The 23,006-nt window shown below is 37.3% G+C and overlaps 1 protein-coding gene across 1 annotated transcript in view; it reads right to left on the reverse strand.

Annotated features, from left to right (window-relative positions):
• LOC126776750 (lutropin-choriogonadotropic hormone receptor) overlaps window positions 1-18,519 on the reverse strand; it is a 49,826-nt gene extending 31,307 nt beyond the window's left edge. Inside the window, exons 1-3 of the mRNA XM_050499482.1 lie at window positions 18,113-18,519; window positions 5,221-5,292; window positions 4,077-4,208 (exon numbers count right to left, since the gene is read on the reverse strand). Coding sequence (XP_050355439.1) covers window positions 4,077-4,208; window positions 5,221-5,292; window positions 18,113-18,276 — 368 coding nt within the window. The 5' untranslated portion in view covers window positions 18,277-18,519. The remainder of the gene's footprint in view (window positions 1-4,076; window positions 4,209-5,220; window positions 5,293-18,112) is intronic.
• Between the last annotated feature and the right edge of the window lie 4,487 nt (window positions 18,520-23,006).

Here is a 23,006-nt window from a genome sequence, read left to right on the forward strand (position 1 = left end):
AGCCTAGATAATTTGTAAGTATTTGAGGAAATGTTCCCACTGACCAATTATTATCAAAGCACAGTTTAAATTAAAAGACAGAAACTTGAAATTCAGAGGAGACCCTTGTTTTCTAATACAAAGACAATTAATTTATTTTTGCGTTTCAGGCAATGAAATCTTCAACTTCATCCAATTGATCAGTTCCAACTAGCAGTCTCCATCGCATTGAGACTTATTGAGACGGTCATACCAATGAACATTGTTTTTGATGAACACCACTATTATATTATTATATTTTACTTTGTTTTGTTTATATTTAGTAAAATGCTTTATTTAAAGGCAATCAAAAAATATCGCAATCAATAGTTTTAGATTAGAAGATTGTAATGAGTAAAAACCGGGTTATATGCAACATAAAAACTTGATGGATATGCCTACATTTGTGCATAAAAAATGCTAATAATATATAAAAATTGCATGGCATACCACGTATTAAATTAAATGAAAAAATAATGTATAATCAAATCTTAACACAATTCGAAAATTATTCATGCATAAATAAACTTAATAATTCTTTAAGAATTTTTGTAAACGGAAACAATCCAGCATTATTCCAAATGTTAGGTAGTAAAACAAGCGAACCGGATCGCTTCACGTCCATCGCGGGCAGTATTTGAACTTGGGAGCGATGTTAGCATTGACAGTTTTTCCGTCAGTAAGACTATCAATTTGACACAAAGGTTCAAAGTTTTTTAAAATGTTTTCCAACTTTTCAACTTAATTAAAAAAAAATACTGGTGGTAGGGGTTTGTGGAAGCTCGTCTGGGTAGGTACCACCCATTCATCAGGTATTCTACCACAAAAAAAAAGTACTGCTGGTACTTGCTATTGTTGTGTTCCGATTTGAAGGGTGAGTGAGCCAGTCTAATTAACATAACATCTTAGTTCCCAAAGTTGGTGGCGCATTGTAGGCAATGGTTATGGTTATATGGTTAACATTGGTTACAATGCCAATGTCTATGGGCGGTGGTGACTACTTACTATCAGGTGGCCCATAGTCTCGTCTGCCTACATATAATATAAAAAAAACTTAAGTTTACGCTAGAATGACTTGCAATGCGGCATTAGTTTGGCGGATTTTATGCATTATATAAATAAATTTAATCAATGCGTAATCGTAAATTTTAAGCTTGTTAATGATGTGTGGGAAAAATGAGCGCAAATTACAGCTTTCATTCATTATCCTACCAAAACGAAACTGCATAGTGCGCTCTGAGAGCAGTGCGGTTTGACCGGCAATAACATAATTACCAAAGCGGCCTACTAAAACTATTGTAAATATAGAGAAAATATGCAATTCCGCTGAGAAAAGCCTGCAAATGCTTATAGTCCGATCCTTAGTAATGAGTATTTATATAATCGACCGCATTTTCGAAACTATAGCATTAGTGGTCAGTGATTACCGTCGTAAAACTTAACCTTCGTTTATTTAACTTCAATAAAAAAACCGGTCGAGTAAGGGTACGACTCGCGTACCAAGGGTTCCGTACAACAATAAATAACATGCAAAGTCTATGTGAGTACGCAATATAGGACTCGAATTATTCTAAGGCAAATGCTACCTGATAATAAACAGTATGAGAACAGTAACAGCAACGGATTTTATAGTAAAAAGTATAAAGTTCGGCAAAATTATATTTTATAGTAATAGTGAGGAATATAATAAAAATTATAACATACCATGTAATCTTTAGTTTATTTATTTATTTTTATATAGGTAGAGAAACAGAATACAATCAGAATAGATTATACCTAGAAACGAATTATATTTAAAGAAATTTTTATTAATTAGAGGTTCGTGTACTTCTGTGTTGTGATCTAATGTTTGAATAGCTAATAATATGTAGTTTGTTAATACGATCGTACTATGGTAAACAAGCGTGTCCCGTGTTTGACATTACTCTGCCGATAATACCCACTACTCTCGCGACAACATCGCTCCAGAGATTTAATACTTTGTTTGTCGTCTCTCTGCTGTTCGCGAGCGCGAAAGCGTCTCCCTGTTTACTGACTGCGGCTTACAATCTGCTAGTTAATTAATTATGTGCTTTGATTTATAGTTACTTGTGAGTTAAGTCACAAAATGTCGAGTCTGCACACGGGGGCGAGTTAACGACCTATGCGACGCGTCACGCGACAACTTGTGTCGAATCGTTTTTTGTCGACCCCGCAGTGTCGACTAACGAGACGGGCTGCGAATTAGGAGATAGAAGGCGCGACTCTGTGTTAAATATGAATTCACGTGCGTCTATATTTTAAGATATATTTCAACATATTGGATATATTTATAAATATAATTGAATTATTTTTATGAAAGTAGGTAGGTATGTATTTTATTGCAAAGTCATCACTTTACTTTGAAATAAAATATGAAGATTATTTATCATATTTTGTAATAAAACTGTTCCATACGCGAATGTTATTGCAAAGTCTATTAATTTATTTCTATAAATAATAATTCGGAATTACTTTTTCGACCGACTCCAAAAATGAGAGCATTCAACCGGTTGTTTTAATTTCTGATCGCACAAAGATATACGCATAGCTTTATCGCAACAACATTTCATCAGTCAACGAGAATAGGCCAGAGACGTGTTCATATTTTCGCTACTTGCCAGTTGTTTCGCTCGTTTACTCCACTCCGGAATCCAAACAAGTCTCGTAAGAGAGCCTCTCGACCTTTAGTGATTCAAAAACGAATCGATAAATTCTTATTCGAAGTAGTTGTTATTATTCTACTTTGTAAGGGAAAATATTACGGGTTTGTTCAATAGAGCGGAGCTAATTTGAATGATATTAAAGGCACAGGCGTCGAGCGGCGCTCGGCGGTGACAAGGCAATATAGAGGATTTACATAGCTGAAAAAACTGTCCGCACTCGGCCTGCATGAATAATTTATAATCGATCTATCAAGTGAGTAATATATGACGGGATTACGTGAAAGCGAGAGGTCGCTGACATCTCGCCTCTTTTTTGTAATTTCAAAAGTGTGGCATAAAACTGATACAGAAACCCGCGTGTATGTGTATGACTAATCTTATTAACTTAAATGAGCAATTCTTTTATATCATTATATTGTATGAGTTATGGACCAAGTGATTATAAGTCTCTTATCGCGTTACTTGGAGCAGTCTCGGCCTTCCGGGTGAACAAGGCAATTGCATCATTGTAAGTGTCTGTGCAATAAATCCATTTTTCTCTGCAAAAGTCGCATGGGATACGCTATCGTAGTGCAACGGGTTACCATAGTTGCCGCACGGACAGTAATTATAAATGATTACACTTTGATTATTCGAATGAATATTCCGAAATTCATTTCATAACATTTTTCTTGTCGTATTTTTATTTGTTTTTCTAGTTATTAATAAAGTTTTTGCAGAACTACTGTTACGACACACGAAACTTGGATCCAACAAGATGAAATTCTATGAATGCCTCCGAGAAAAGGGATTTATTTGCCGCGACCTCCACCGCCTTCGGTTCACAATTGCGATATACATATATTGTAGATGTGTTTAGGAAAGTGTTTACGCTAAAAATACCTGTCCGATAACCACGTTATTATATGAGTTCCTAAATAAATGGGATAAGGGTAAGTTGACGATAATGGAAAATTAAAACACATACAGAGATAACAAAACAGTCCTAAAAAGTTCAAATCCGATTAGCTGACGTCTACGTCACCAGCGTAGATAAGTGCCCTGTTAGTTTAAGAGTTATTTTGGAAGAAACTGTTCATAATTTCTTACCTCGACCCAGAATTATCGCAATAAGTGACCACAAGAAGTAAAAAAAACCTACGCTTCGAACAGATGACCTCTTTTTTTAAGTCGGTTAAAAAAGTGAACTACTGTATACTAATTAATATTACGTGTTAAATATTATACTAGATTGTATTGTTATCAACACCAAAACTTGTACTAAATTTCAGCCCAATATATGGACGGAACTGGTTTCAAGTTCTTGCACATAATAACAGATAAACTTAAATAAAAGTATTATTATTATTTCCGTGCCTCAACATTAATACTTACAAGTAATGCAATCGCGGGAGTTTCATCGGAGGCAATCGCGCGAGCGCGCACCGGTCCAGCCATAACCGCGCGAGCGGTGCGCCGCTCAAAGCGCCAGATGACACCACTTCCAACCGATTCGCTGATAAATTTCTAAAAAAAGTATATTATAATTATAATAAACATATAATCTACGTCTTACCGAGTCGAGATGGCCCAGTGGTACGAACGCGTGAATCTTAACCGATGAACGTGGGTTCGAACCCGGGCAAGCACCTCTGAATTTTCATGTGCTTAATTTCTGTTTATAATTCATCTCGTGCTTTTCGGTGAAGGAAAACATCGTGAGGAAACCTGCATGTGTCTAATTTCATCGAAATTCTGCCACATGTGTATTCTACCAACCCGCATTGGAGCAGCGTGGTGGAATAAGCTCCAAACCTTCTCCTCAAATAGGGAGAGGAGGCCTTAGCCCAGCAGTGGGACATTTACAGGCTGTTACTTTACTACGTCTTACCAGTGTGGTTACAGGCACAAGGAAATTAACGTATCAAGACAAGGTTTATAATTGTTATGACACCAGTACCATAGTCAGAGGTGGTGATAGCACTATTATTGTTAATATAAACTTATTATATATTATAAACTATATTATAAACTTGGCTTGGAGGACAGCGAGCAATATGATCGTATGGTCCTCATACGATTATATTCCTCGCTGTCCTCAAAAAAATAGTAACAGCCTGTTAATGACCCACTGCTGGGCTAAGGCCTCCTCTCCCTTTTTAGGGAGAACCTTCTCCCTCAAAAAAATAACATTGTTTAATTTCCTTGTGCGGGATTAAATTTCTTACACGACACTTCTTTCTAGTGGCTTCTTATTGAAAAAAAAAACCAAATTAAACAATAATTTTGTTGCAAATTTTTTAAGTTACACAATTATGAATAATATGTTACTTCAACAAATTCGATAAAATAATGTATTAATATAAACAACCTTGATAATTGATTTTGATTGATGTAATACAATATTATCTTGGTCGTTGTGCAAGTGCATACCTCGTGGCGAATGCGGCGAAGCAAATGGTCACTTCAGTACGTCGTTGTAAAACTAAAGTTTAGTGCCGTGTGTGTGTGTGTGTGTGTTTCTATCAGTAGTACTCACAGATCGCGCAGGCCGGTGGCGGGCTGCAGCGCGTCTGGCGGCAGTGCACTTATGTTGTTGTTAGACACGTCCCTGTACCAAACGGCAAGGATAAACACATATACGTCGAAAAATATCGAAAGTAAATATTGTTCGTTTTGTTCTACTATTTTCACAATAATATAATAACTTAAAGACTTACATACTATGTTAGACTAGTAGAAATCAGAAACACTTCGACCCGGACGGCTTAAATTTTTTACAACTATTACTATTTTAGTATTTTATTGAAATTAATATTGTATATCAGATGAGACATACTAAACACTTTTAAATTAAAAAACTATGACTTTTATTTATAATCAACTATAGATAACTGAGACGAGATCCGTAAGGTAAGAAATTAACTATAAGTAATATATATGTTAAGAATAAATGATATACGTATTAAATATATAATAAGCCCTGTCCCGACTTATTGACTATCGAAGCAGAGCTTAAACAATAATATAATGTGTAGTTATATATAGACCTTTAATTTAAATAAGAATAATATACACTCACATTAAAGGATATAATATATATTCGGTAAAACGGACTATTTTTGAAGTTTCAGAGGACGGAATACGTATAAAAAGTGTGAACACGCTACACACCAATGGTGGAAATAAAAAAAGCAGTGCAATAATTTATATAGGTTTATATAACCCGTCTTAGAACATATTATGTACATGAAATCGTCCACAAAATACATCACTCTTATTCTGTCGTTTTAGATTTTTGTAGCGCTGTCGTTACCGTTTACTTACTTATGTGTTTGCGTGTGTGTGTTTTTGAATGATTTATAGTAATGGCTCGATAGTTGAACGATATCTAAATCTCGAGATGTGTCACTTTTTACTACGGCGAAGTAAGAGTTGTAAGAACTAGGACAGGGCGATATGGAGTGCGTCACATCTCCACGAGCGGAGTTGTTAATGCTTCTTCAAGTGGTCTCGCCGAACGGGAACGACGCTTTCAACTTTTTATTTTTGTTATGTTATAAATTTTAAAATCGTGTTTATTATCGTATGATCCGCTTATTCAACACATTTTAAAATATTTAGACGTTAAATGACCTTAGGACTTTTTCGTTCGATGTTTTTACTATATTCTTTCGAGAAAGAGATGTCAGATGAAATGATGAGCCAGCTGATAGTGACTGATCACTATCAGCTGGCTATCAATTTACTCTGACATGGCGTACACTACACTAGGTATTAGAATCTTAAATAGCCAGAGACTGATGTCTTTAAATTACGTATAAACCTGGTTAAATACCAGCAACTATGCATGATATGGTTGTTTAGGAGTAGACATATATTTCTTATAAACACTAGGTAAGAGCTTAGAGCCTCTTCACGAGCAGAAATCGTATTAATTACTTTTAAGTATTTATGCAGAGCAACGATTTATAGCTAGTTTGTTATTAAAATATAAATTCAGAAGCAAAAACAAGAAACAGATAATATTTTCTTGAATCAAAGATGTGCTGAACTCAATTAAGATTTTGGATAAATGATATACCTACTTGCTAAAGCAAAAATGTTGAGAAAAGGTCTTACTTATATATTTATTTATATATATACATAGGTACTATTTGTTTTAGTGACTCAATTTTAAGTAAGTAATTGAGGCTAAACTGCAATTTAAGTATATATTGTTCAGAGTATCCGATCGATACAAACTCAAAACTCGTGAACTTTAGATACTACATGAAAATTGTTGGTTTACAAAGCAGTAAGTGATCGCCTAATAGCGGAGGGGCGGATTACGGGCCGCGCGCGTGGGAGGGCGGGTGTTCCCATGATAACGAGCGCGGTGCGTTATTGCCGCCATCCATCATCGCCCGTCAGCGCCACCGCCACTGCCACCCCTCGGGTCGCTACATCTTACGTAGGTACTAGAAAATTACCTATATTTTTTAATGCCAATATTTTGTTAACATAAGACGTTATGGCTAAAGTTGTTCTTCTCAACTCGGTAGGTTTCTCACTCGACAGAAATTAAAAACTGTTGCAACGCAGACATCATCATCATCATCATCACTAGTAAAAGTTACCGGCCTGCCTGTTAACTGCTTCGTGGGTTTAGTGGCTAGCCTGACTGGCTGTTCATGAAGTCCAGCACACAAAGACTTGCAATTCGTTAGCAATGGCCGCGGTCACCCATCATCACCTTTATAAGTGTCTTGATATTTATTAGTCTTATCAGTATTTTTGCGTCATATAGTTATCAGATTTGAAATCGAAATCTTTAAAATTTCATATTAGAATGTCGAATCATTATCTGATGTTTAATATAGAATGTACAAGGATGCGACGGCGCGACGAGCTCTTCGGGCCAGGTCGTAACATTCATTAAATACTTTAGTATAATTTTATATTACATCTCGGGCAATAATATCGGGTGGCGGGGTCGTCGCTAGCAGCGCTTCGCTGTTTCACCCGCGGGCAATTATTTTGCATAACCTCTCCAGAGGCTTAACGTCATAGCCATAACTCGTATAATAAATTTGTTAACGAAAGGTACTATATAAAAATACACACTCGTTTAATAAGTGCGACAGGACCAAGGAATACCGTTAGCCGTCGAAATGTCACAGGGGAGGATTCCTGGCAGATCGCCATTTCGCCCTTCGGCCACCCGGCTAAGCATGCGTGGCCCGTGCGGAGCGCCGGCCTCGACCGGCGCCAGTGAATGGGCCGCACGCGCTCGCGTGGACGACTTACATGATAACGAAACGTACAAAATTCTTATCCTTCATTTTATATACGAACGTTTAGTCATTAATTTTTATAACTATTCGTACCGAGTTCGCATTGATTAAGTTAAGGATTTTTTTAAAATGATTATTCAATAATCAACAAAATTATATTATACTGTATGCAACAAAGATTTCTACGGCCGTAGCGGTTTGTTTTCCAACTTGTTAAAAACTAAATAATACCGTTACTTTACCTGTTATACAATATTCCGGATACATATATTCCGGACTTTTCAGTACAAATGATTAACGTCCTAATAGCACCCGCACAGACAAGTTTCTCTTTATATCTTTAAAAACATGCAACACACAAACATATATACAGCCTATGTCCGTCCAGAAACTGTATAATATCATAATTGGAAACTTATATATCAATCGCATCCTTGAACTTGTGTGAATTCAGGTAGAGTCACAACTAAAGCTGACCTATATATACAATATGATAATTACGATACGATACTTCTATTAGTATGATTAAAAGAAAACCATTAGTAATTATAATTAGCAACAGTGTGCTGTTTAGCGCATGTACTTTGTTTGTTTTTGTTATTCCTTGTTTTTTGAGTTTTATGATGTCCTACAGCGATTCATCATACTACATAAAAAAAATGCGATAAAAATGGCTTTGGAGTAAAAAATGTACGTCTGATTACATCCACATAAGCTCAGTGATAAACAGCAAACCAGATGTGATCTATAAATGTCACCTACAGGCGATATACTCGAGTGTTTTTGCTTTCAAAATTCAACATTTACTAACATAACGTAGCAGAAGCCTTGAGTAAATTTTGGTAACACTTTTGTAAGTTTTTACTGGTGGTAGAGCTTTGTGCAAGCTCGTCTGGGTAGGTACCACCCACTCATCAGATATTCTAACGCAAAACAGCAGTACTTAATATTGTTGTGTTCCGGTTTGAAGGGTGAGTGAGTCAGTGTAATTGGATATGTAAGCGATGGTTGACATTTCTTACAATGCCAATGTCTAAGAGCGTTGGTGACCACTTACCATCAGGTGGCCCATATGCTCGTCCGCCTTCCTATTCTATAAAAAAAAAAGTAGCAACATATAACAGTACGGATATTGAAGATCTGGTAACAAGCAGCCAATAAAACAAAGTTGGTAATTTTTTTTTCTTTCGACTTTGTGTTTCCTAAACGGCATAAAATATTCAATAAGAACAGATGTAGGCTGTTGGCTACAGTTGTTGAGAAAGGACGTTATCACACTTTACAAAAGACATTGTGTTCAATTTTGCGTTTATTGAAACAAATATTTGACCTTTGCCCAAGCGATCGTGATTTATTGAATGTAAAATTTCCCTTTTTGTTAAACCATATCTTTTATTTTCTTTGAACAAAAAGAAGTAAGGATATAATGAAACTTGAGATTTGAATTGATAATAATATTTAGTCTTTTTGTCTTTAGTGATAAAATTTAACTTTTTTTTTTGTATATTGGTTGCTGGTGTGGCTTTCGACGGAAAAGCATAACAAGATTACAACAATACGGCCGAGACCACGCCTGGTCAGACACGTGGCGGTGTTCTACATTGATATCAATAATACAAAACGTAATTATTAACTAGATATAAAAGTTTTTTTTGTTTGTTAAATATTATACTTGTATGTTCAACAATTCGAGTGCACTATACAAATATAATACTATGATTTATATTTAAGAGATAATATACAAGCAGCTTATATCTTAACATATGCTCAGGGTTTTGTCTTTGAACATAGCAGTTTTATACGTAGTTCGGTAGAAAACCACCACTCAAGTCGTATGGTTCAAATTGACAACCTAATCATTAACACGAATCATTAATTTGTACATTAACACAGTATACGTTACGCAGGGCTTATCGTGAAGTGTTTTAGCGGATTTCCCTCATCAGCCGAGCCGCACTGTCTAATGCCATTGAACTATTAAATTTGATATGTCGATTCAGTCTGTTTACTGATGTTCAAAATAATTTAAGTTTTCGTATTTGGGACATTATTAATCGGCTCATCAGATAACTAACAGCTCGGACCATGCAATATAGAAGCAACGCCGTATCTAAAGAGCAGCAAAAAAAAAATTACGAATTTCTGTTAAGGAACGAATTACAGCTGTCGGTCACAGCTTACATTGTTTTATTTTGCGTCTGGGATTCGTGTACTTAATTTAGTTTGTTGATAAAAATGAATGACGGTTTTCTTTGGCGTGCCATAAGTCGGAATAATCTCTTATTCAAAATAGGAGTAAGAAGATACATATTACATATGTATATAGCCAGGGCTATATACATATGTAATATATACATATGTAATCAATAATAATATCGTCACTTGCATCGTATGTCTGAATATTGAAATTTTTAAAATTATAATTAATGGCAACAAAACAATTACTTAGGGTTCAATTAAATATAATATAAAGATGAAAATTAGAAATAGCTAACTATTATCATTTAAGGTTTAATTTTCATGTGAACTTTCAAACTGTCGATACATTGGATATTTCCCAGACACATCAAAGGAAATAAAATAATTAGAGGAAATTTAGTAATGAGAAAAGGGTAATATTATCGTTCAAAGCCTCAAGATAGGTCAGATTGCAAGTTAGGACAATTTTCAGATCGTTTCGCGATGTAGTTGCGTCCCTGTGCCAAAGGATGACGAACAAGGACGTCTGATGGGTACGGTACGTTAATCTACGGTGCCCTATAGTGTCCACAGAATTCAGTGTTTTAAAAGAAAATATAACACAATGGAACTTTTAAACGATATTGACACTACCAAATAAATGGTTATTTTGCAAAAAACAAAAACGCAAAGCAAGACAGCAAATCATACCAAATATGAAACTACTACTACTAACTCGAGTTTAACGGATAACAAATATTTTATTGCCCATGGCCTCCACTTGAATGAAGCCGCCATGAGAATGACAAAATAATACGACGACTAAAAATAATTTATGATAAGCTTATTTAAAACTATAGCATGTTATAAATAGCAAATATGCTGTCGGTGATGTTTTTACATGGAAGCTATGGAAACAAGTATTCAGCGACTCCTGTTCGACAGCTCGGGACGAGAGCACTTACACGGAATATAATCGGATAACGTTTACTCGTTATGACGAGTTTTGCCTCCAATCACTATGTGTAATGTAGGTCACGAGTAAATTGTACAAATAATATATTCCGCGCGCCGATCCGAGGAACTTATCCTTCCTTACTGAACCGCTCGCTCAATTCCTTTACTTCAAATAGCGTCGATTACGTTAGCGTTCATTTCTTTTTAATATTTCGCTTTAATTAAGAACGTCTTATCTGTTTACAACTGCCCAAGGGTTGAACTATTGACTAGATATCAAGTACACCACTAACTTGTGGAAAGAATTACTTACAGAGCCGGTACTTGTTACTATAATATGACGTAATCACACGCGCGGTATTAGCTCTAGTCGTGAAGGGTACTGTATACTATCGTATATCGTACTCTTCAAACACTATGTGCAGCACACATAAAGTATGTAACTTCAATATGAAACGGGATAGTTCGGCTATTTAAACCATTTAGGTGAAGTTGTCAAAAACCTTAAAATCATCCAAGACATTTGTATCTTGACAGACTACAACAACATCGTATTATGAATTTCCAAGAACCCCTTGTAATCCTATTTATTTTATAACATTTCTCTAAAGTATATATATTTCTATTTGCAGTTTTCAACTTAAAAATGGACGAAGTGGCACACAATCCTTTTGTATGAGATATACATACACATATACATTTGACGAGCCGGTTGGCGTGGTTGGTAGAACACTTGCCTTTCACGCCGAAGGTTGTGGGTTCGATTCCCACCCAGGACCGACATTTGTGTGCATGAACATGTATGTTTGTCCTGAGTCTGGGTGTAATTATCTACATAAGTATGTATTTACAAAAAAAAAAGTATTATATGTAGTATATCAGTTGTCTGGTTTCCATAGCACAAACTTTGTACAAGCTTAATTTGGGATCAGATGGCCGTGTAAAAAAAATAAATAAAAAAAAATACATATACATATATACCTATACATACATATCTCATTTTTTATATTAAAAAAAAAATAATTGAAGTCGGAGCCAAGCACAAGAAATATGATTCACTTACACTTACTTCGTGGTGGTAGAGCTTTGTGCAAGCTCGTCTGGGTAGGTACCACCCACTCATCAGATATTCTACCGCAAAACAGCAGTACTTGGTATTGTTGTGTTCCGGTTTGGAGGGTGAGTGAGCCAGTGTAATTACAGGCACAAGGGACATAACAACTTAGTTCCCAAGGTTGGTGGCGCATTTGCGATGTAAGCGATGGTTAACATTTCTTACAATGCCAATGTCTATGGGCGTTGGTGACCACTTACCATCAGGTGGCCCATATGCTCGTCCGCCTTCCTATTCGATAAAAATATATATATATAAACAGCTTTATCAATTAATTATAATTAATTACCTACAAATTATATTATTAAAAATTAATGAGAGCTCTTGAGTGGAACACTTGCCATAGCAAGTGCATACATGACTTCGTTTTTTAACTGACTTCAACAAAAGGATAATTACATATAGGTAATTTTCTAAGTAAACCTTTAAATTAAAACCTAATATTTAGGTATTTCAAGTTCAAAAAACACAGTTTAAAACATGAATGTTTTATTTTTTAAAAGATATTATGCATTCGGTTACAAGAGATGTGTAATGAATCATTTTGTTTCCTTTTTAGTGTCTATAAATTACACGACATGGCGCTTGCCATAAAAATAATCGTAACACCGGCAAGTATTAATGGTATAACATTCCAGAGGAACGCTGGGCCCGTGGAATTCGCTTTATAGAGACAGGAGAATGTTTCTATTTGGGCCACGTCGGATTAATATAGGCGCGAGGCTCATCGGGCACGCGCGAGCGCCGCTCCGCGCTCACCGCAGCGAGTTATCCACCTCCTCGTTTATATGGAAACAAGTTTGGGACGAAATTCTGTGAGGGATGTCGTAATGCTTACGAGTTGCCTCGGGCGATCCTCGGAATACTGCGGGTCGTTTTTGTTGCTGATACATAATGCGATTTGGCTAAGCGGCTTATCGAAGAGCATTGTAAGCGTAGTGTGCGCTATTTTAGAATAGAAGGTGGTGAGTTTTCCTTGTTGTTATGTTGGAGGAGGCGGTAAGCCGGACCCCCGAGGGGGAGGCGGCGTCAGAGGAGGGGTTGACCTGCAGCCTGCAGCTGTATGCCCTCAGTTCTATAAATAGACAACCTAGATCCTGTTGCGTCCGCTTGATAGCACGTTTCCGTGAAACAAATTATTTATATTTGCGCTGATAATATTTATCAGCTTATGCGTGTAAATTTATTAAATTTAACACCGTCGCTTCTAATTATGAAAATTGCTCTTAAATCACAGTGATTTCTTGACCTATTTTTCTTATCAACTGGTTCGTGGGGGGCGGTCAAATTATTTATTAATTTCCCTTTTCTGTCGGTAAATCATCAGGCGCTGTGCTAGTAATGATGGCGGGGCGGGGAGCGGGGCGAGTGCGAGCTCCTAATGGCCTTATTATATTACCATCGATTACCTTCGAAATCAGCAGTATATACTTTACTAATTTAATTAATTGCTTTTCGGATATATTCATCTTAACCGATAACACATAGCGATTGAAGTTCAGTAGTAGTAATTACCTACTTTTTATTTCAAACATATTCGTCTATATTGAACGCTTTGTAGTCACGGACTTCGAAAAATGGTACGCATTTCTTGAGTTAATTAAAAGCAACCGGGTGACGCGACCTTCTTTATCCTCCTCGTCAATCGCCTCGTCCTCCCGCACTCCACACCGCTCCCGCAGCCACGAAACAGTTTATTTTTGTTCTGATCATCAGATTAACATTATGTCAAAATATCTAACTTGAATTCAAAATTAATTATTTATTTGTTGAAAAAAATATTTAAAGTTTAACCATTCACACCAATTTTAAGAGTTACCAATAACCATATACAATATATTATTAAAACAAATAAATAGTTAGTGTGTTTTTTATCGGTTCGTCTTCTGGGGTAAAACTTTCTGAAATACAATGGTTTGACTATGAGTGGTGTGACTTTGATTTAAATTATAAATGATTCAACTTTATCATCAACGCCGTAACCTAGTCTGCCTTTGTACTATCAATTTTGATAATAAAATATGTAAATATATATCGTGCACGTAATGTCTTTAACAAAATCATTCTGAAATGTGAAAAGTTACCATCTTAATATTTAATTCAGTACAGTCGTTAAGAATACAAATTTCACTTTACAGACAACATTAATTAAAATTAATTAATGTCGTTGCCATTGTCGTTCTTAGCTCAAATATTGTTATTTACCTCGACGAAGTGGGGCCAGGTCTTTCAGAGGCTCAGTACGGGTTCAGGGAGGGTCGATCAACCATCGACGCCCTGGACGCCCTGAAGACCCGGACCACGGAGGCGGTGGCCCGAGGGGACGTGGTCCTGGCGGTATCGCTGGACGTAGCGAACGCCTTTAAGTCTTCCTTTCGAGGCTATAAGGGAGTCACTCCGATACCACGGGGTGCCTTCCTATCTCAGAAGGCTGTTGGGGGCATACTTCCGGGACCGGGTGGTCCTCTGGGAGGGGGGTGATGAGCGACTTGTCCGTCGTTGGGTAGGCTGCGGTATTCCACAGGTCGTATTCGGCCCAATCCTCTGGAATGTCGGATTTGATTGGCTTCTGAGAGCCCCGTCCTTCCCGTGTGTTGTGCTACACGGATGACACCCTCATCACGGCGACGGGGCGGACCTTTCAGGAGGCGGCCCGCCTGGCCGAAGTCGGAGCGTCACTTACGAAGGACTGGATTGGGATGCTGGGCTTGAGGGTCTCTGTCACAAAAATAGAGGCCCTCCTATTCTACGGTCCACGTCGGACCCCCTCGAGAGGCGTCTATCACCGTCCAGGGGACGGTGATTAAGGTGCAGGCCCAGATGAGGTATCTGGGCTTGATCCTGGACCGAAGATGGAGCTTCGGGCAGAATTTTGTCAAACTCGGCTCAAAGCTCATAAGCCCCGCTGTCGCCCTGAGCCGCCTCCTACCCAATATAGGAGAGCCGGAAATACCATGTCAGCGTTTATACGCTGGCGTTTGGCTATTTGGGTGGGTGCTCTCACCGCTCGTAACAGAGCTCTTCTGCGGAGGCCGTAGAGTCATAGCGGTGAGAGTGATACGTGGGTACCGTATGGTGTCGTGGACGGCAGCGACACTTCTCGCGAGCGATCCGCCCTGGGAACTCCAGGCGGAGATGCTTGCGGAAGTGACTTCTGGGTGGAAACGAAGTCAAGCGGCGTCTGTCCAGGGTCGGCGGAGGTAGAGCAAGTCAGGGCTCTAGCCCAACGAACCTTGATTCGCAGGTGGGAGGAAGACCCCCTCGGCAGGCCTAGCGACAGTGGAGGCGGTCCGCCCTCACTTGGGTCGCTGAGTGGAACGGAGTCACGGCACACTCACATTCAGGCTAACGCAGGTACTTACCGGACGCGGTTCCTTCGGTAAGTACCTGCACCGGATAACGAGGCGGGAGATGACACAGCGTGCCACATTCTGATGGAGTGTCCCGCTTGGGGGCCTCAGTGCCTTTCCCTGGCGGCCTTAGTCGGCGGAGACATCTCGCTGCCGAGTGTGATAACCGCCATGATCGGTAGCGAGAGGTGCTGGTTGGCGACGATCTCTTTCTGCGAAAATGTCATGTCGCAGAAGAAGGCAGCGGAGCGGGAGCGCGAGGAGAGGGCCTCCGCTGACTCGCTTCGCCGAAGTAGACTGGGGAGAAGGCGTCGGCGCTTTACGAATCTTCTCCTCCCGCCAGTATTAGTGTCATTCATTGACTTACAACACACGGGATCCTATACTCTTCCTCTTTTCTCAATTAAGTTCAAAATATACAAAACGTCTGGGCACGTCCTCCAACAGTAAAACGAATTCCTAAACGGGTAGACCGATTTTGATACGGATTTTTTCTGTTTGATACCTGATGTGATAGAGTTGGTTTTTAGCTATAAATTATGAAAAAATCTGTCCAGGTATTTGAAAATAATGAGCTTATTTCGTATTCGACAAAAAAGGTTTTACCAACTATCTCAGGTCGGATTGATTTGAAATTGCGATCCTCAGACGCGACGACGCTTGTATTAAAATATTACTAGGTACTTATTAAAGTTAAAGGGCCAACATTTTACTCATTAGATTTTTTACTTTTTAGAGCTTTGTTTTGTGTTGGGGTTTATTTAACTCTTTAATATATATTTATATATAAATGTACTAAAATTGAAAGCACGTGTAAATTTCAATAATATAGGTATTCGTTACAATAGTATTAAAATGAACTTTCTCTTTGTATTATGATATTATGTAACAGTAATAACGAGTACCGAGTAACTCGGCAGAGCACTCGGTACGGCGAGTAGCGACACGCGACAGTGACACCCGCCGAGCCGCTCATACTAATCTACACATAAAACCCTACAAATCTGTCCAAACGTAACAAACATGAAACTAAAGCCCCAAGGTGAAGTCGACACAACACGACACAAGATAGACAGGTCAATGTCAATATTGAATTTTTTTTATTAGTAAACAATTATTACACAGAAACGGGATATATTTTAATATATTTTCACAAATTATTACGAATCATAAATATACAAAAAAATGAATGTATTGATATATTTACTATAAGTACTTTATGTATACAAAAAATATTTTTGGTTTCAATGAAAAAGTAATAAAGTAAAGAATGGTAGCATGTAAAGGGAGACAATACCTATACAAATATATAAAATTTAAGTGTCTGACTGTGATTTCAAAATAACTGCCTTTTTCCAAGTTAATATGGCTATTTGCAAGTTATCAAAACCAAAGCAACTATTTTTTTATTTTACAAAAATTACAAATGCATATAAAATGTTATTAGGAGTGTTCCAAAGTACCATACAGTCTTTATTTGTTCAGGTATTGTTATTTTCCACTATATTAAGTAATAAATACATATAATCATGTTACGGATGTTAGCCCACATTTGCCATGTCGTTGATTTGTCGTCGATCTTAACTTGATAATAATATAAGTTATTATGCTAAAAAGTTTATAGTTTGTAGCTACGCGTTCAATGTAGGAGACCAACCTCAAAATAATGGAACGTTTATTTTTACTCTATATTTGAAAAGTATAATATTTATTATAACAAAAAAAATACAAAACTTTTTTTTTGCTACATAAAGTATTAATTTTAATTTCTAGAAATTTATGCAGATAGATGACTTTATTTATATAATTTTTGCCGTTAATTGTTTACTGTATTACCGTTAATTGTAAACCGCATTGAATAAATTTTAAATATGTGATCTTTACTAATATCCTAATCAATTTTGATGACAGTTGGTGCGGAGCAAGCATCAAAGCATCAAGAGCTACACTGCTCCTTAATAATTTAAATATTCTACATCTATTATACAAATAAGCATTATTTCAGTTGAAATGGAAGATTTTCAAGGAATCTCGTCACAAACTGAGGTTCTCGGTGGTGTAGCTGCGGGTTGTGCTAGTATTGTAATAAAGTAGACGAAGACGTTCAGATAATAATTGTTGGGTTTTTCATGTCAGAACAAAAAAAACTAAGTACTAGTAAACTAGTTTTAAGTAGAAAATTGATGAGTGTTCAAACGTCTCGTACGTATATTCAAAATAATTGTTTTAAATTTGAATTATATATGTTAATTATATCTAATAAAAAATATATATATATATTTATTTCTAATATTGAAATAGACAAGTGCCTTTTAACATAGATATGTATTTATAAGAAATATTGAAAAAAAATAAGAGGCATCGCCGTCGCAACTCGTAAACAAAGTTATGTTAATTAATCGACGCTTCTAACACAGTATAAGGAAGTCATTAAATAGCAACTAATTACTTGATTTGTGAACTTAACTCAGGAAGTTGGAATTGACTGATAATATTACAAAGTTTGAGAGTTGATTAATATCCTTAACCAGGCTATACACGTGTTACCATACTTACAGGACAAGGAGCCGTTCGTACAGCGGCGGTAGCGCGTGTAGGCCGGCGGCCCGGCACGAGAGCCGTGCGCCGCCCTCGGCGCAGGCGCAGGCGGGCGGCACCGTAACTGGGCAAGCCGCCGTTGCCGCCGCCAACACCATCACCAGCGCCAGCGCCGCCGCCATGCTTCACCTCGCACCGTCATTCGCGCCTCTACGTCCTCTCGCAAGTAACCCTCTCATCCTTTCGTACAACTTCCACTCGCCTATCGGTACGGTACAGTTTTTTTTTCAAATCTCGATAAAGATGTTTTGCACTTGCTTATTTATGAGAAAGCTTTTTTAAAACGATGTTATTTTTTACAACTAAATAGTAAGTTAGATGACAAAGAATCGTGATATCGCGTGATAAATTGCAATAAATCTTCAAACGTAACACACAAACGTTTTGTGCGACGGTGCGGCGCGTACTGGCGGTCGGCGGACGCGGAGACCGAGTTGCTCAGCGCGAACCGGGGGGCGGCGTCGGTGCCGCAGAGTCTGGCCCCGCGCTAGACAACACCGCCGCCTCTGCGCGCACTTTCTGTTCACGGCAAAACTTTTAACAAACAAACACTATGTCGTCCAAACAAAAGATGTTTATTGTTTTAATATGAAAATAAAACGTGTAATTCCTTTCCAATAGGTAACTAGTGAAAGCTAAAAGTAATATTCGTAAGATATTGAGAGTTTTTATTGGATAAATAATAGGTCGCTTTCGTTGTTTGTGGCTCATTATGTTTACCCTTGTAACCTTGTACTTGTGTTGCTCTTTTCTAAAAGTAATAACATCTGTAAAACTCATTGCTATTTCATTCCACTTTGACGACGATGCAACGGTACAACTATAGCGCGAACTCATACTTACAAAGGACTTAGTAAATAATCATATCTTCCTCATATAACTTCTGTCTGTACTACTACATGCTACCTGCTTTATTATTTGTTACATATATAATACGTATACGTTTATTAACCACCTTACATATACATGTAAAATAAACGTGTACGTGTATACACACGTACAAGTTTATTAGTCACAGCAATATAGTGTACTGTATGCATTACAGTTACGCCATCGGTACATCGAAATATTTCTATTTCATGTTTTAATATTACGTAGAAGCGTATTGTTAAATATAAAACGAATTATGACAAAATAAGTCTGACGGAAATATGTAATTGCAACTTTAAAGCTTACGATTAGTAGTACATCAAAGTACAATTTCAATTTGTCATTTTGTTGAAAATTAAAAAACTCACAAGCAAAAGGAAAATATACTACATTTTCCTGATTCCAGATATACGAGCTTATAAATAACTCGATATAAAGTCATACTGAACTGTCTAAGGAAGTATATTTTGATGTGAGTTAGTTAGTGAAAATTGGATGAAATTGAAGATTCAAAGGAAAAACTAACACTTTCATGGCCTTGAAGAGACTGGAGGTTTGCCAACCATTTGAAAGTAAGAAGCAGACAATCACCAATAGAAATCAGGTGAAAACATTAAATCGGTTAATTCAAACCGATTTAGTTTATATATTGTAATTACTAGACCGAGTGGTTAGAACGCGTGAATTTCAAACCCGTGCAAGCACCACTAAATTTTCATGTGATTAACGTTTTGATTATCAAGACAGCAATTTCCCTCGGCTCAGCTCAGCTCTTATGTAGAAATAGTATATTAAGCATTATCCTATGTACAAATAGAATAAAACAAAGTTGAGCTGAGTTAAATTCAGCTGAGTTGAGCTGCTGGTAATGCATTATATACTTTTTGTACGAAAAGAATAATGTCTTATATATATTTTATACATTAGGAAGAATTTCTTCTATACTTTTCGTACATAAGGAATTAGGCTTTATGTTTTGTTTGTATAAAAGGAGTACTTCTAATTATCTTTATTTTTTTCGAATAAATCCTTATATACTATTTGTACATAAGGAATAAAGCCTTATTTACTTTTGGTTCATAAGGCGTAATGCCTTATATACTTTTTGTAAATAAGTAATAATGCCTTATATACCTTTTGTTCATAATGAGTATGTGATACCTTTTATACTTTTTGTACGTAAGGAATAATGTCTTATATACATTTTGACATAAGAAATAATGCCTTATGTACGTTTTGCACATATGCAATAATGCCCATTTGTACATTTTTTAATTTAATTTTATTTATTTTGGACAACCAAAAATAGGTACATTAGATCAATGATTCTCAACCTTTTTTTTTGTTGCGGCACACAACGATTTTAAAATTTGGCGGCACACAAAGAAAAATATAAGTTTAAAAATTATTTACTTACCTATACACACTGCGTAAAATAGATTACAAAACCAATCAAATTTTATGGATTTTAATATTTATTCCTGTTAAAATGGATTTTTCTTTTTAAATCATATTATTTAATAATATTAAAATAATTAAAAATTTGGCGGCACACTTAGAATTTCGCGGCATACAAAAGTGCCGCAGCACAGTGGTTGAAATTCACAGCATTAAATAGACAGTTAAATAGAGGTTGAAAAGGTTTTTTGACAAATGTTCTACTAATTATAGGTTATCACATCATTCGTAAAACATCACATTATAAATAGAACTAGTGATAGCCCAGTGGTCGAAAATCGACCATAATTTATTTAAATTTTATTAAAGTTTGAATGTTATTTAGGTATTCAATTGTTAAATCTACACATATAAATAAAATTGAAGTGTCTCTCTGTGATTTCTGAAGCTGCTGTTAGGGGAGAAGTACGTTCCCACAACTACGTACTCTCCCCACCCTACCGCTACGTAGCCCGAGCCCCTCAATAAGAGGGGAGGATTAGTTCCATTCCGAATGAGGACCACTACGGTGTCATCCAAGTCCCCTGCCCAATGGGGTAGGGAAGGGACGTAATAGGGATCGCAGGCCACAGCCAGGACAATCTCCCACTGCAGCAGTAGATCCTGAGACCCGGTGCAGTGGTTTATATTCGTCTGAAGGAAGCTGAGTTCTGCGCTCATGTTGACATTGCAGCTTCCTTCTCGGCCTGGAACCGTTGGACATTGGTGGTGGTCTGTGCGCCTAAGGACCACCTGACCCTTCGTGATGGATAGATTGCATACCCTCGACCCCATCATGTGCCTGGAGGGCTTTCCAGCATCCGCTCAAACTGCGGAGCGCAGCTTCCCGGTGCTGCCTGCCGATTTTTGGTCATTGACGCTGCATCGGAAGCAAGCCAACGTTTAGTCTTTATTTCATAGACTTTTTCTTACTGATTCATCATCGCAGAGCCTAAACCACAGGGGTTAGAAATATCTATCAATATCTCCTAGGAAGGTACAAGTAATACGACCCGGGTTCCTTCAAACGAGGCGTGAAGAGGCATCTTGCTGGCCGGGACGGCTAGTGCAGAACATTCTTCTCGACTGTACTGGCCGTCGTCGTGTTTGGACTCTACTACCACTTACCATCAGGTGGAGTAGAGTTATTTGCCTTCCCGGCAAAAATATTTAAAAAAAAAAATTTCCATTATTTCCATGTGCACCTCTTGATAGTCTCCAAGCTTTACCTCAACATGACTCTCAATTCCTCTTCTTCTTTGTCCAAACCCTCTTCCCAGTTCAGCTGAGGTCGGTCCTTGTACTTCTGTACTCAGATTCTCTTTCTGGGCCTGTTTTTGCATGTTTGACTACCAGGTTTCGGGCGGTCGCTCTCTTCCCTGCGGTCGGTCCTTAAGGCTTTCTTGATGGGATGGTTATCGTAACGTCTCAGGATATGGCCTTACCAGCGCAGTCGACATTCCTTCAGTTTTTCAACAATTGGTGTTACCTTGAACGATCCCCTGACATTCTCTTTCCTTACTTTGCCGTAATTCCTAGAGATTAATTTTAGGATGTGCTCGATGAGAGGTAATTTTCATTCCGAGAATACCATCCATGAGAATATATCATTTGAATTTGAAAGTATATAGTTCCCTCTTAAAGTGTGCTTCCCCATGACAATTATAAGTCCCATTGCCTGTCGTTGAACATGGCCGGCACTGATTTTAATGAGAAGTGTTATTCACATGGACAGTTTTCACGTTGCATGCTCCAAAGTGAGCTCTGCGACTAACTAAGTAATTTTAGACCCAAAACAATTTATATTAGTTTCGGAGTCAGAGGTCCACCACCTACGCTGCTTATGTAAAAACCCTAGATTTAGATAAAACTGCCAACTACAATTGTGTACACGTTTCTGTGTAAATAAAATTTATTGTTATTATTATTTATATTATAGGTAGCCGGACGGACAAATGGGCCACCTGATGTTAAATGATCACCACTGTCCTCAGACATTCGCTATGTTAGAAATATTAACCATTCCTCTTCTTGGGAACGAAGATGTTATTTCCTTTGTGCCTGTAGTTACACTGGCTTACTCATCCTTCCAACCAGAACGGAACCATGCTAAGCATTGCTGTTTAGCTGTAGAATATCTGATGAGTGGGTGGTACCCACCGAGACGAGCTTGCACAAAGCCCTACCACAGTTTACAAAGAGGTGCTTCAATTATTAATTATAAATCAAGTTTTCAGTGAGTTTAGTTTTGTTTAACCTGAGTTTGATAGAATTGAATAAATATATATATATTGGTACGCTTGCTCATTTAGAGTATTAACTATATCCAACAGCATGGATAGATGCCGGGGTGTTTAAGCAACATAATCATATAATATCGTAGATCGGAAGATTTGTATAAAATATTTTTTTCTTCAATCCATTTAAGTCACTATAAAATATATTAAGTGAAACTACAGGGACTTAAAGTAACTTCACTGATGATTATTAAAAGAGTAATCATCAATCTAAAAATAAAAAACCTTACAGGGTTTTTTATTTTTAG

The sequence above is a fragment of the Nymphalis io genome, chromosome 21 (assembly GCF_905147045.1).
Source record: "Nymphalis io chromosome 21, ilAglIoxx1.1, whole genome shotgun sequence".
Taxonomy (NCBI): Eukaryota; Metazoa; Arthropoda; class Insecta; order Lepidoptera; family Nymphalidae; genus Nymphalis; species Nymphalis io.